Here is a 12,014-nt window from a genome sequence, read left to right on the forward strand (position 1 = left end):
AAGCCATAACAATATAATGTGGACACACTTTTTTGAAAAGATAAAATGCACCAGAGCGAACTCCAGGCATTACCATGCCCCTCTGACCTTGGACACTAGTCTGGCCTCGGACTTTTTCTCATAAAAAGGTTCCTCAACTCCGCCCTGGCCTAGGGAGCTCCCCGCGCGCTCTTTCCCGCCGCCTCCTAGGCCGCCCTCTGCCTGTTCTCTCAAACTTCTTCCCCGCCAGCGCCGGGTACCAGACCTCGAGGACACCCAGGTACCGCCCAGCCGCGGGACTCCGGGAGAAGAACGGAAAAAGCCGGCGCCGTATCCCAGCAACTACAGGCTCTAGCGCATGCTCCCTAGCGTAACAAGAGTCACGCTGGAGCCCGCAAGCGTGGAAATCCACTTCTCCACATTTTGGAGGTGACCTGGAAAAGTCGGTACCAAAACGCTTAGGTCCTCGAAGAAAGAAGGGGTTGGACGGTCAATGAGGGCGGACCGAAGGGCGGTGCTCGCAAAACCCGGAAAATCCTTCCGGATGCGCCAACCCCGACATGCGCAGAAGGCTCCCCCGCGGCGGCGGCGGCGGCGGCGGTTCCGGAGCCGGAAGGTACGGCGTGAGCGGCCGGCGGCCTGACGCCTCCTGGGTCATGTCGGCCCAGGGGGACTGCGAGTTCCTGGTGCAGCGAGCCCGGGAGCTGGTGCAGCAGGACCTGTGGGCAGCCAAGGCTTGGCTGATCACAGCCCGCAGCCTCTACCCCGCCGACTTTAACATCCAGGTGAGGTCAGGCCCGTGCACGCGGCCGCGTCCGTGGAGGTGTGAGCGCTTCGCCGCACCGGAGCTNCTGGAGGCGTGGGGGTGGGGTGCTGCTCGGTGGCCCAAACTACACCGCCTCGGCCCTGGGAAAGGCCGTTCGCTCCCTCGTTCATTATTATGGCAGCCATTTGTTTAGTGGCTGCTACTTTTGAGACAATATTCCCCAATGTTGGGAGCCGAAGGGTTGTGAGCGAGCCCGAGCGAGGGTCGCACTCCTAAGCCCCGTGGCCCTGCGTCGCCAGGTGATGCTTTACGATCAGGCCCTCCCGGGTTGGGGGGTCCCCATTGAAGGCCAGCAAGCGCCACGCGCGGTGAGCCAGGACCAGAGGAGGTTGTGACCTTCGGGTCTGATCTGTGTTGCAGTATGAGATGTACACCATTGAGCGGAACGCGGAGAGGACCGCCACGGCCGGGAGACTGCTGTACGACATGTGAGTGGGGATGCCGGACTCCAGGCTTGCACTGCCCTGAATCTCTCACGGAGGTTTTGTTTGTGTGTGGAAGTGGGAGTTGGGGGAAGATCTTCAAGTTCATCTAGGTCTCTGGTATCTGAAGCTTACTTAGTCGTGAGTGTAGGCCTTCGGTTAACTGTGGACATGCTTTCTGCAGAGAAGTCTTCTGTTTTATTCTTGGTGAAACCTTTCCATTGTTTATTTATTTATTTATTATTTATTTATTTTTACAAATAGTTTATTGTCAAGTTGGTTTCCATCTAACACCCAGTGCTCCTCCCCACTTCCATAATTTATTTTGTTTTGGAAATAATACATGCTCTTTGCAGAAGTTCTAACAATACTGAAGCATAGAGAATGACAAGTGAAAGTCCCTACAACTCAACCAGAGTTGAGTTTTGGGTGTCTGTGTACACATACATACACAGGACAGAAGACATAAAAGTATTTGCGGGGAAGGGTTACAAAAGTGAGGTCATACTACTTATATCATGCTGCAGCTTGCTTTCTTCTCCCACTGTAATGGAGGGACACCTTCTCAGGATGTAGAGCTCTTCTTTTTCATATTTGCATAAGGTTTCATAACATTGGTGGGCATTTAGATAGTTTCCAGTTATTTGAGATTATTTTCAGTGTCAGTAAGCAATTTTGTACCCGTATTGTGGTGTTTTTCTGTAGAGTAGATTCTTAAACATGGATTTTCAGTCAAGGGTATAGTATTTTATATGTTGATACACTATCAAATCACTCTTCAAAAAATACTGTTCCAATATACGTTTTTACTAACAGTGTGTAAGAGCGCCTATTTTCTCACACAGTTGCCAACGTTGGATATTATCAGTCTTTCTGCTTTTTTAAAAAATTTGTGTTCATTGTATTACTCATAAGACTGAGTAGCTTTTCAAGTCATCTCTGATTGTTTGCATTCTTTCTGGGATTTGTCTTTGCCCACTTTTGGGTAGATTTTTTTTTTTTTTTTTAGTTCCTTTTTCTTGTTGATGTTTAGGAATGCTTTATATATTATGGTCACTTGTCTTTTCACTTATAAAAACTCTAGAGACTTTTGTGATTAACTTCATTTTCCTTAATTAGTTTTTGTTTGTATATCTTTATTTTGGTTTGGTTTGTTACATCTACATATTCACTTGGAATAAAGAAAAATGTGGGGTGCCTGGGTGGCTCGGTCGGTTAAGCATTCAACTTCGGCTCAGGTCATGATCTTACCGTTCATGGGTTCGAGCCCCGCATTGGGCTCTGGGCTGACAGCTAGCTCAGATCCTGGAGCCTGCTTCAGATTCTGTGTCTCTCTCTCTCTGACCCTCCCCTACTCATGCTCTCTCTCAGAAGTAAATAAATAAACATTTAAAAAAAAAAAAAGAAAGAAAAATGTGTTTTTCTCCATACGCTAATGTTCTTATTTTCTTTTTTGAATGCTATATAGAATCTGACATTTTAATAATGCATTCATTTTAAAAATAGGTTTGTGAATTTCCCAGATCAGCCGGTGGTGTGGAGAGAAATCAGCATTATTACATCAGCATTAAGGAACGATTCACAGGATAAACAAACCCAATTTTTAAGAAGTAAGAATGGAGTGATAACTTAATGGGTGTATAAATTACCATTTCTGGACTACTAAATTTTATATGGTAACTCACATCTTATTGGTACCCAAATGTATGTTTTGCTCTTGACAACTGAACTCTGTACAAACGGTGTCACTTGGTCCCTTGAGCATTTGCTTAGAAACCTTTAAGCTTCCTTAACGGGTGTAGGTTTATCAGTTAGGCTGGGGAATTGAATATATTTTTTAACAGGTTTAACAGTGATCAGAAAGCATCTATAGGTTAAGCATATCTCCACAAAATGGGAGATAAAATTTTAGTGATTTATGACCTCTCTCATTAACCCTCACCCTGTGTTGGTTGCTATAGCCAATCAAAGATTTCAAATTCTGGATAAAAAAAAAAGTAGTTAGTTTAGATAATTTCAGCATAAACAAGTGCATCCTCTTTATCTCAGCCAACAGCAAGCACTATTGTGACCCTTCACATAAGCCATTCTGGGCTCATGGATCCAATAAGGCCTCCAGAGGTTTTAGGGTCATTCAGCGAACATCTGTGTCCAATACCATTTGACCCAAAAGCCTTCTAGGTTGTAGGTGAAACTCAGTTATTCTAAATGTAGCATGAAAATGCCTTCCTTCCACTTTACTTCAGGATTTTCTTTCTGAAAGAAATTTTTAAAAGTAAAATGTGTTGTGTACAGGTTTATTTGAAACCCTCCCTGGTCGAGTCCAGTGCGAAATGTTACTGAAGGTAACGGAACAGTGCTTCAACACATTGGAACGATCAGAAATGTTGCTTCTACTTTTGAGACGCTTCCCTGAAACAGTGGTACAGCATGGGGTATGGTTTGTTCCTTTCCTTTTTCTTAAGAGAAAATAAAATTGATGAACACATTCATCAGTTGGGTTAAAAGCAATAGTGTGTATTCTAGAGCAGAAATTCTGAAGAGCACTAGATAAGATTGAATTTAAGGAATCTGTCAGTAAAGCTAAAAGGATGTCACTGTTATCAAACTTTATGAATTTCCAGTAAAAGTTGTCCTGTAAGGAAACAGCCAGCCAGCTGTTTTTTTGCAATTTGTAAAGTACAGTAAAATTTTTTAAAAAATCCTACTCCATGTGGGCAACAACATGTTTGAATTTAAATGAGAGCCATAGTCTGTAGTCTTTCATGTGCTTTTCCCTGATTCCGTGTATCTGTAATAGTTATTAGTGCTGTTGGCAGGCATTGGTAAGTTCAGTATCTCCTGTGCTTCCCAGACCCATTGAGGTAGATATTTCCCACTTTACAGATAAGGAAAACGAATCTTAAATAATGTTAGTAACTTCCATAGCCAGTAAGTGGAAGAGTCAGGATTCAAATCACTCACTAACTCTGTTAATTCAGACTCTGTTGTTTACTCTTTCTCATGCTAGTTTTCAAGCTTTGGTCCTAGTTAACCATTTCTGTACCTCCCTGTACTAGTTGTCTAGGACTACTAAAACAAAGTACCAGAAAACTGAGTGGCTTAAGACAACAGAAATTTATTCTTTCACAGTTCTGGAGGCTGAAAGTTCAAAAGCAAGGTGTGGGCAGGGAGGTTCTAGGGAAGAATCTTTCCTTCTCTTCCTAGCTTCCATGGGTCACCAGCAATCTTTGTCATTTCTTGGCTTGCAGCTACATCATTCCAGTGTCTGCCTCTGTTGTCACATGACCATCTTTCCTGTGTGTCTGTTCCTGTGTCTTTATATGGCCTTGTAAGGATTATAGTCATTAGATTTAGGGCCTGCCCTAACCCAGTACTCCCTCATCTTAACTAATTGCGTCTACAAAGACGTTATTTTTTTTATAGGATAAAATATATGTAAGGTCACATTCTCAGTGGAGGTGAACATGAATTTTGGGAGGATGCTATTCAACCCAATGCATTCCTTGATCATTACTCAACTTTTAACTGTTTGTGTTAGGACTATCTTTTACATCATACTGCCTCTACCTCAGGCATCCTCAAGTGATCCCCAGGAGATAATGCAGATGCCTTGGTGGGTTTTGATAAGCCAACTTTCTACTGTGCTAGGGAATACATAGTAGAGAGTAATGGAAAGGTGGCCTTAAAAGTCAAACAGTTGTGGGTCACCTGGGTGGCTCACCCATTTTAGGCGTCCGACTCTTGATTTCGGCTGGGGTCATGATCTTGTGGTTCTTGTGGGTTCCAACCCCACACTGGACTCTGTTGACAAGGTGGAGTCTGCTTGGGATTTTCTCTCCCTCTCTCTGGTCCTTCCCTGCTCATGCTGTTTCTTTCTCTCTGTCAAAAATTTAAAAATTAAAAAAAGTTGAGCTGCTGCGTCTAGCCTAGGCTGCATGACTGGCTACTCCTGACAACTCTTGAAAGTGATAAGGTTTGTTGACATAATACATCTTGATATAGAGGACAGTTTCTATGTTTTATAGAAAATTTCTGTTATTCTAATAGTTCCAGCGTTTATTTAAAAAAAATTTTTTTTTAAACATTTATATATTTTTGAGACAGACAGAACACAAGCTGGGGAGGGCCAGAGAGAGAGAGGGAGACACAGAATCTGAAATAGGCTCCAGGCTCAGCTGTCAACACAGAGCCTGGCGTGGAGCTCGAACCCACAGACTGACTGCAAGATCACGACCTGAGCTGAAGTTGGACGTCTAACCAACTGAGCCACTCAGGAGCCCCTTCAGTGTTTCCTTTAAGTTTATCAGAAGTCTTGTTTGCATTTTAATTTTGCTAGTTCAGAGGAGCATAACCAAGACAAAGTAGTTGTTGGTCAGGTGAATTTTGGGTTTCCTTCTGGGCTGTGTTGCTGATGTATCCTTTTGTTTTCTAGTCTTTAAAATGAGAATATTTGTTTCCTGGGGAAGTTTGCATATACAAACTGTTGGTAAATTTAAAAAGCCATTTCTTTATGTAATTCTGACATCTTAAACTGTAACACATTTAAGTAACTAGTTGTATTTTAAAACAGGTTGGCCTTGGGGAAGCACTATTAGAGGCTGAAACTATTGAAGAACAAGAATCTCCTGTTAACTGCTTTAGAAAATTATTTGGTAAGAAAAATTGTATTTTGTACTAATTCTTTGCAGTGAGTAGAATATGCTAGAGTATCATTTCAGGGATAAGGTCATTTGTGGAAAGCAAAGGAACTTTTCATATTATGAAATTTAAATTCTAGGGTTTTTTTGGTCCAAAAAGCATTTGATTTCTAAATTTTTACTATATAATATTTGTAGAACCAAATATGAAGCATAATAATAAATATCTCAGTTGTCCCCCCAGTGCAAGAACTAGACCATTACCCATAATGTAAAGTCCGCCTGTGTGCTTCCTTGCTCGTGCCGGCCACTCATGCCCCTGTACAATGTAAATTTTACACAAATGTGCCATAAGGGGTTTGTTCCCCTATATATTTTGGATAATTACATTATGTAAGCTCAAAAATAAATTTTGTTTTTCTCAGAATTGTAGTGTAGACAGCTTAATTGTTTTTTCTTATTTTTCCCCTTCAACAGTTTGTGATGTCCTTCCTCTGATAATTAACAACCATGATGTTCGATTGCCTGCCAATTTATTATATAAATATTTGAACAAAGCAGCTGAATTTTATATCAATTACGTCACTAGGTCCACTCAGATAGAGAGTCAGCACCAAGGTAAGTGAAAATATCCTGCAGTTTTATTTACTGAGACTTTAGTAAGTTGCAGACTCAAAAATCCCTCAGCAATCTGATTATTCTTTGGATACACACCAGTTTGACAGTGTTTCTAAAAGATGGGTCCTAGAAAAAAAAATATTACAGGTAAGAAACGAGACTTTTCTGGAACCAGTTTTACCCTTTGACTGAAAACAGTCAACTTGCTGGACCATGATGTGAGTGCACTGAGCTTCACACATGTACCACAGCTCAAAAGTCATTTTCTGCTGTACCAGTGGCCAGTTGTGGTCTTTAAACAAAGCACATAATGTGTTGGGATTCTGCGCTTTTGTCTTTTGAATGGGGGTTCTAACTTTTTCTTTCTCTGTCAAGTACCACATACAGAGTAAATAGTAAGATTAATTGTAGGCTACTCTTTTCTCATTTCTCAGGCACCCAAGAATCATCTGATTTAATGTCACCTAGCAAACGGAGCTCTCAGAAGTACATAATAGAAGGGCTGACTGAAAAATCGTCCCAGATTGTGGACCCTTGGGAGAGGTTGTTTAAGATTTTAAATGTTGTTGGAATGAGATGTGAATGGCAGATGGATAAAGGAAGACGGTAAAACATTGTTCATTTCTAGAATTGCTTAGCAAGTCTTCTGATACCGTATTCTCAAGATCTTTAAAAATAAAATCACATTCTTAAAAAGCACATAATGCATAAGTATACTTTTGTTTTTCAAATTCTGTAGCCTTGGTATTTATGCAGAAGAGGATGGTTTTTCATTTTATTAAAAAATTTGCGATGAAAGTATGAATTCTTAAGAAGATGTTGAGTTTGAAGCATTCCCTGGTATTCAGAGGAAAGAGTAGCTATTTTACGTAGCTACTGTTTGTTGTGTCCGTGTCCTAAAATGGCAGTCTGATCACTGCTGTAATTCAGAAGGGGAATTTCACATGCCTACAGCTGCATTTGGCAAATGTAGCACTTCTGTTGGGGCTTTTCTCTAGAACTTTTGCTGTCAAGCCGAGAGTAATTTTGGTCATCCTTCATCTTTCAGAAGCTATGGTGATATTTTGCATAGAATGAAGGATCTCTGCAGATATATGAACAACTTTGATAATGAAGCTCATGCAAAATATAAAAACCAAGTGGTTTATTCCACTATGTTGGTCTTCTTTAAGAATGCATTCCAGTATGTCAACAGCATACAACCATCTCTGTTCCAAGGTTGGTTTAAGAATTTTAAGAGTCTCCCAAAATCCCGGCTTTGGCTAGGATGATGAAAGAAGATGAAAACATTTACCTTAACCTTGTTCTTGGATCCAAATAACTGGAGGGCTTTCTTTTAGTTGTTGTTAGTCTTTATGTAAGTTCATTTTCATTTACAATTTCTGTACTAAAGGATGTAGTGGTACTGTGAAACTAAATACAGATATTCAGTGCCACTGTTTTTAAAAGGAGCAGGTATAGCAAAGTATTGAAATAGATTTCACAAAGACTTTGTAGGAGACAAAAATTTTTTAAGTAGTATGTTTCCATATAAATTCTAAAAAAATGTGAAAAATAGAAAAATAAGATCATGAAATCACCTACCCATCCAATATAATAGCCCTCATTTTTTGTGTATTGCTTTATAGCCTTTCATATATTTAGATATTTTGATTTTTGGCTATAACGTATATGTATAATGTATATACATATAATATGTTTTTAGCGTTTTTAGCTAATTGTATGATTCCTCTTCGCCATAAAAAATTTGTAGATAAGTAAGAACAAATACAAAGAAAGAACTTTGATTTGTAATCTGTCATTGAGAAAGAACCTTTATTAACAGTTTGGTGCGTACCTGTACAGTCTTTTTCTTATTCTTGTACACTTGTTTGTCTACCTAACTGGGATCACACTGAACATACTTTTTAGTGACCTGTATTTTCAGACAACAGCTGAGTAGACTTCCACCTGATACTAAGTTTTCTTTTCCTTGCCGCATTTTTAATGTTGGTGTTTTCCCCCCATCCATAGGTCCTAATGCCCCAAGCCAAGTTCCGCTGGTTCTTCTTGAAGATGTATCAAATGTGTATGGTGATGTAGAAATTGATCGTAACAAACATATACATAAAAAGAGGAAACTAGCTGAGGGAAGAGAAAAAACCATGGTAATCCTTTCAGATATGATTATTAACAGATTATATGTTTATGGTTTGCTGGAAATGAGTCTTTGTAAAATACAGCTTTGGAACTGAATTGATAAAACTTAGGTGTTTTCATTATAATTACTGTATAAATCAGTGGTTCTCAACTAAGGTGATTTTCCCTCCCCCTCCCCCCCCGGGACATATGGCAGTATCTGAGGACATTTTTTTATTTCTACGGTTTGGTGGGAAGAGTTGCTATTAATATTTACCATGTAGAGTCCAGAGATGCTGCTAACCATGCCACAGTAACCAGGACAGGCCCATGATAAGGAGCTGTCCAGCCCAAAAGGCAAATGTTGAAAAACCCTGGTTTAAGTTCTATTTTGACAACATGGCATCAATAAGTGTAAAAAGCAAACCCAAATGAAGTGCATTAAACATCTAGACAGGGTGCTATGCTGAGTCCTGACCTTAGAATGGAAAGTGCTTGAAGTGTTCCCCAGCTAGGAAGTAATTACAGCCCAAGGGGACATGTCAGAAAGGTTTCATGAAGGAGGTCAGCATTTGAAATCAGTCTTGAAGGATGTGTAGGTTTTGTCATTTGCAGTTGGGGGGTTGGATTTGTGAAGAGTAGACAGTTTGCATGAAGATGCGAGAGCCCAGAGAATGTGAAGAACCACTGGTCTTCTGATTAGGCCAGGCAGCAGGCGTGGGTGGGACAGTGATTCTTAAACTTAATTTTAAAGCAGAGTAGGCCTTTCAAGAAAAACTTTAGTGGAGGCCCAGTGGAGATCAGGAGTGCTCTCTAGGTCAGGAGTCAGCAGACTTTCTCTGTAAAGGATCAGGTAATAGTTTAGGCTTTACAGCCTCCACGGTCTCTGTTGCAGCTATTCAAGTCTGCTGTTACAAGACAAAAAAACCCAGCAATAGACAATAGTAAACAAATGAAGCGGCCATGTTCCAATAAAACTTTATTTACTAAAGGAGGATTTGGCCTGCAAGTCATAGTTTGCTAATCCTTACTCCAGGTGAAATACCTCAGGGGAGCCCAGAGTTTCACCTACTTCCTGTCCCCTCTCCTCTCTTGCTTTCAGTTCTGTTACCACTTCTTCAGCCCCTAAGTAACATTTATTAGACCTGGATGTGAGGAGATATGTGCCTTAAGATCAGTTTAATCTGGGGGCACCTGGATGGCCCAGTTGGTTGAGCGTCCAGCTTCACTTCAGGTCATGATCTCACAGTTCATGAATTCAAGCCCTGCGTTGGTTTTATCCAGGTACTTCATGTTAAGACCACAGATACCCTTCCTGCCATGTAGATAATAGGTTGTAATAATACTAGTTTTCGCTAAAAGCAATGACATGTCCCATATAAGTCAGTATAAATAACCTGGCTCTATCAGTCTGTTTCCATCTCCAACACTTCTTCCCTGTCCAAGGCATTCCAGGCTCTCATGCATCATCAGGGTCGTGCTCTGGTCTCCCTGCTTGCCTTCGTGCTCCTTACCATTTCTTCTCTTCTCAGCAGCCTTAGTGATGTTTTAAAGACATGAAGCAGACGTCGCTCCCTTGCTTTACCACCTCTATGGTTTCCCATCATGCTCAGAATAAAATCCAAACTCTTCACTTGGCTTCAAAGCAGTTACTGAGCAGGCCTTTGCACGCTGCAGACAGGCTGGCCTCCAGTGCTCCTCAGTGCTCTGAGCCCCTTCCTGCCCCTGGGCCTCTGCTGCTGGCTGTGCACTAGTCTCTTAGCTCTCGGCCTAGATATATGTCCCTCTGCAGCCTCCTCAAAATGCTTGTCTGGTTTTCTCTATTGCTCTCTTTTAATTCTGCATAGCCCTTATTGCTATTTTCCTTGTTTATTCTTTGCTGGTTTGCTGTCTGTGTCCCCTCGTTAGCTCTGTACAAACTCTGTGGGGCCACGGGTATTGTCCATCTTGTGTTGTGGACATCTGGACAGTGCCTAAGCCACAGCTGGTGAATGAGTGAATTCCCACTCTTCCCTCTTAAACTTGGTGTACAGGCCATGGAATAGCTATTTAAACCCTCTGGCCCTCTGGTTCCTCCTGTTTTTCACCTATCGTGTGTCACCTGGCAGGCCCTGCTCTCATACTCTGGCTCTCTAACCAGTCTGAGTTTCCATCTATTTTTATTTTTACTCTCCTAACTGATTTCCTCCTGGTTTTTATTCTATCCCACAGTCTGCCACTCCCCGCCCCCCAGCCGGGGTCTGTATGTGCCATCACAGCAGAGAACATACCTGATGGCCCAAAGCTCAGCTTAGCAACTCATCTTGTCATACTCATAGTGTTTTGTTTCTTTTAATAACCATCAAAAACTTCGGAGATTTCTCACAATAGTATCTGATACACTGGCCCCTGATGCTGGCACATTTTTGGAGCGGGACAGAGGCTGCGCACCTGAGATGGGTTTGCCACACTCCCTGGCTCACGTGACATGCCAGATGGCTGGAGCTGGGGGCTGTCCTCTCCCGTGGGCAATAAGTTCTCCACCCGCACACATTTGTGTGTGTTCCCTGCAGTCAGGATTCTTGCTTACAGCATCCCCTCGAAACTTCAGAGGGTACTTCTGCATTTCTAAAGTAATTTCTCTAAATTTTAGAAACTGTTTAGAACTTCATACTATTCCCATCACATCTGAGGTCCCTTTTAAAAGCTCCTGATCTCATTTTGAGTTTGAGTAAAGAAAGGAATGTTTTCTTTAAGTCGCAACACCAGTGGATACCCCGTTCATATCTTGTTAGATTGGCAACGTGTGGCAAGGAGCTGGACCCTAAAGAAATAGGATGCCTCACAGGTTTTGATTGTGAAAGAGATGTGGGCATGTGTCATTGCTAAGGGAGGATACGAATGTGGCAGCTAAATTGAGTGTGTGGGGAAGGTCCCCAAGTGTCAGGAGTAGCAGGAGGATACTACACTCTGAGAGAGGGGGAGAAAGGTGGGAGGGAAGGACTCGTTTTTTCTCAGATTAGCTTGAGGAATGGAGTTTTTAGCTAAAATATTTGTACATATTTTTAAATGATTATCGTGATGTAAAAATCCGCAGGGAGAATTCAATTTGGGTCATTAAGTTGACAAAATAACCTAGGTGGAATAAAAGAGTCAGGAAATTCTCAGCAAAATATAATTAAATGGAGCTGTTTTACCTTTATTATTTTTTGGCAAAATGTCTGACCATGCTCACTGGCGCTTATAACACTTGCAGTTCTCGGAGACCTCTCTTTTCTTTGGCTAAATATTTCTTGAGATGAAGAGCAAGAAAAGTAGGACTCTGTTGTAAAGTACAGAAGGCATTAATAGATAAGTATTATTATTAAGCATAAGTAATTCCTGGATGTCACCTTGCATTGGGGGAGCAGAGCCAAAGAGATGAGTGGCCAT

General features: G+C 41.5%; 1 protein-coding gene across 3 annotated transcripts in view; it reads left to right on the forward strand.

Annotated features, from left to right (window-relative positions):
* Window positions 1-564: 564 nt before the first annotated feature.
* The window catches only part of INTS10 (integrator complex subunit 10), a 31,695-nt gene continuing 20,245 nt past the window's right edge, over window positions 565-12,014 (forward strand). For 2 of the 3 annotated variants that reach the window (XM_077773062.1, XM_077773063.1), the window contains exons 1-9: window positions 565-764; window positions 1,166-1,233; window positions 2,734-2,837; window positions 3,523-3,662; window positions 5,801-5,882; window positions 6,345-6,485; window positions 6,920-7,091; window positions 7,534-7,703; window positions 8,499-8,632. In XM_077773062.1, the coding sequence (XP_077629188.1) occupies window positions 636-764; window positions 1,166-1,233; window positions 2,734-2,837; window positions 3,523-3,662; window positions 5,801-5,882; window positions 6,345-6,485; window positions 6,920-7,091; window positions 7,534-7,703; window positions 8,499-8,632 (1,140 nt within the window). In that variant the 5' untranslated portion in view covers window positions 565-635. The remainder of the gene's footprint in view (window positions 765-1,165; window positions 1,234-2,733; window positions 2,838-3,522; window positions 3,663-5,800; window positions 5,883-6,344; window positions 6,486-6,919; window positions 7,092-7,533; window positions 7,704-8,498; window positions 8,633-12,014) is intronic. The other variant, XM_077773064.1, reaches the window with a different exon arrangement.

The sequence above is a fragment of the Crocuta crocuta genome, unplaced genomic scaffold (assembly GCF_008692635.1).
Source record: "Crocuta crocuta isolate KB4526 unplaced genomic scaffold, BGI_CrCroc_1.0 scaffold177, whole genome shotgun sequence".
NCBI classification, from domain to species: domain Eukaryota; kingdom Metazoa; phylum Chordata; class Mammalia; order Carnivora; family Hyaenidae; genus Crocuta; species Crocuta crocuta.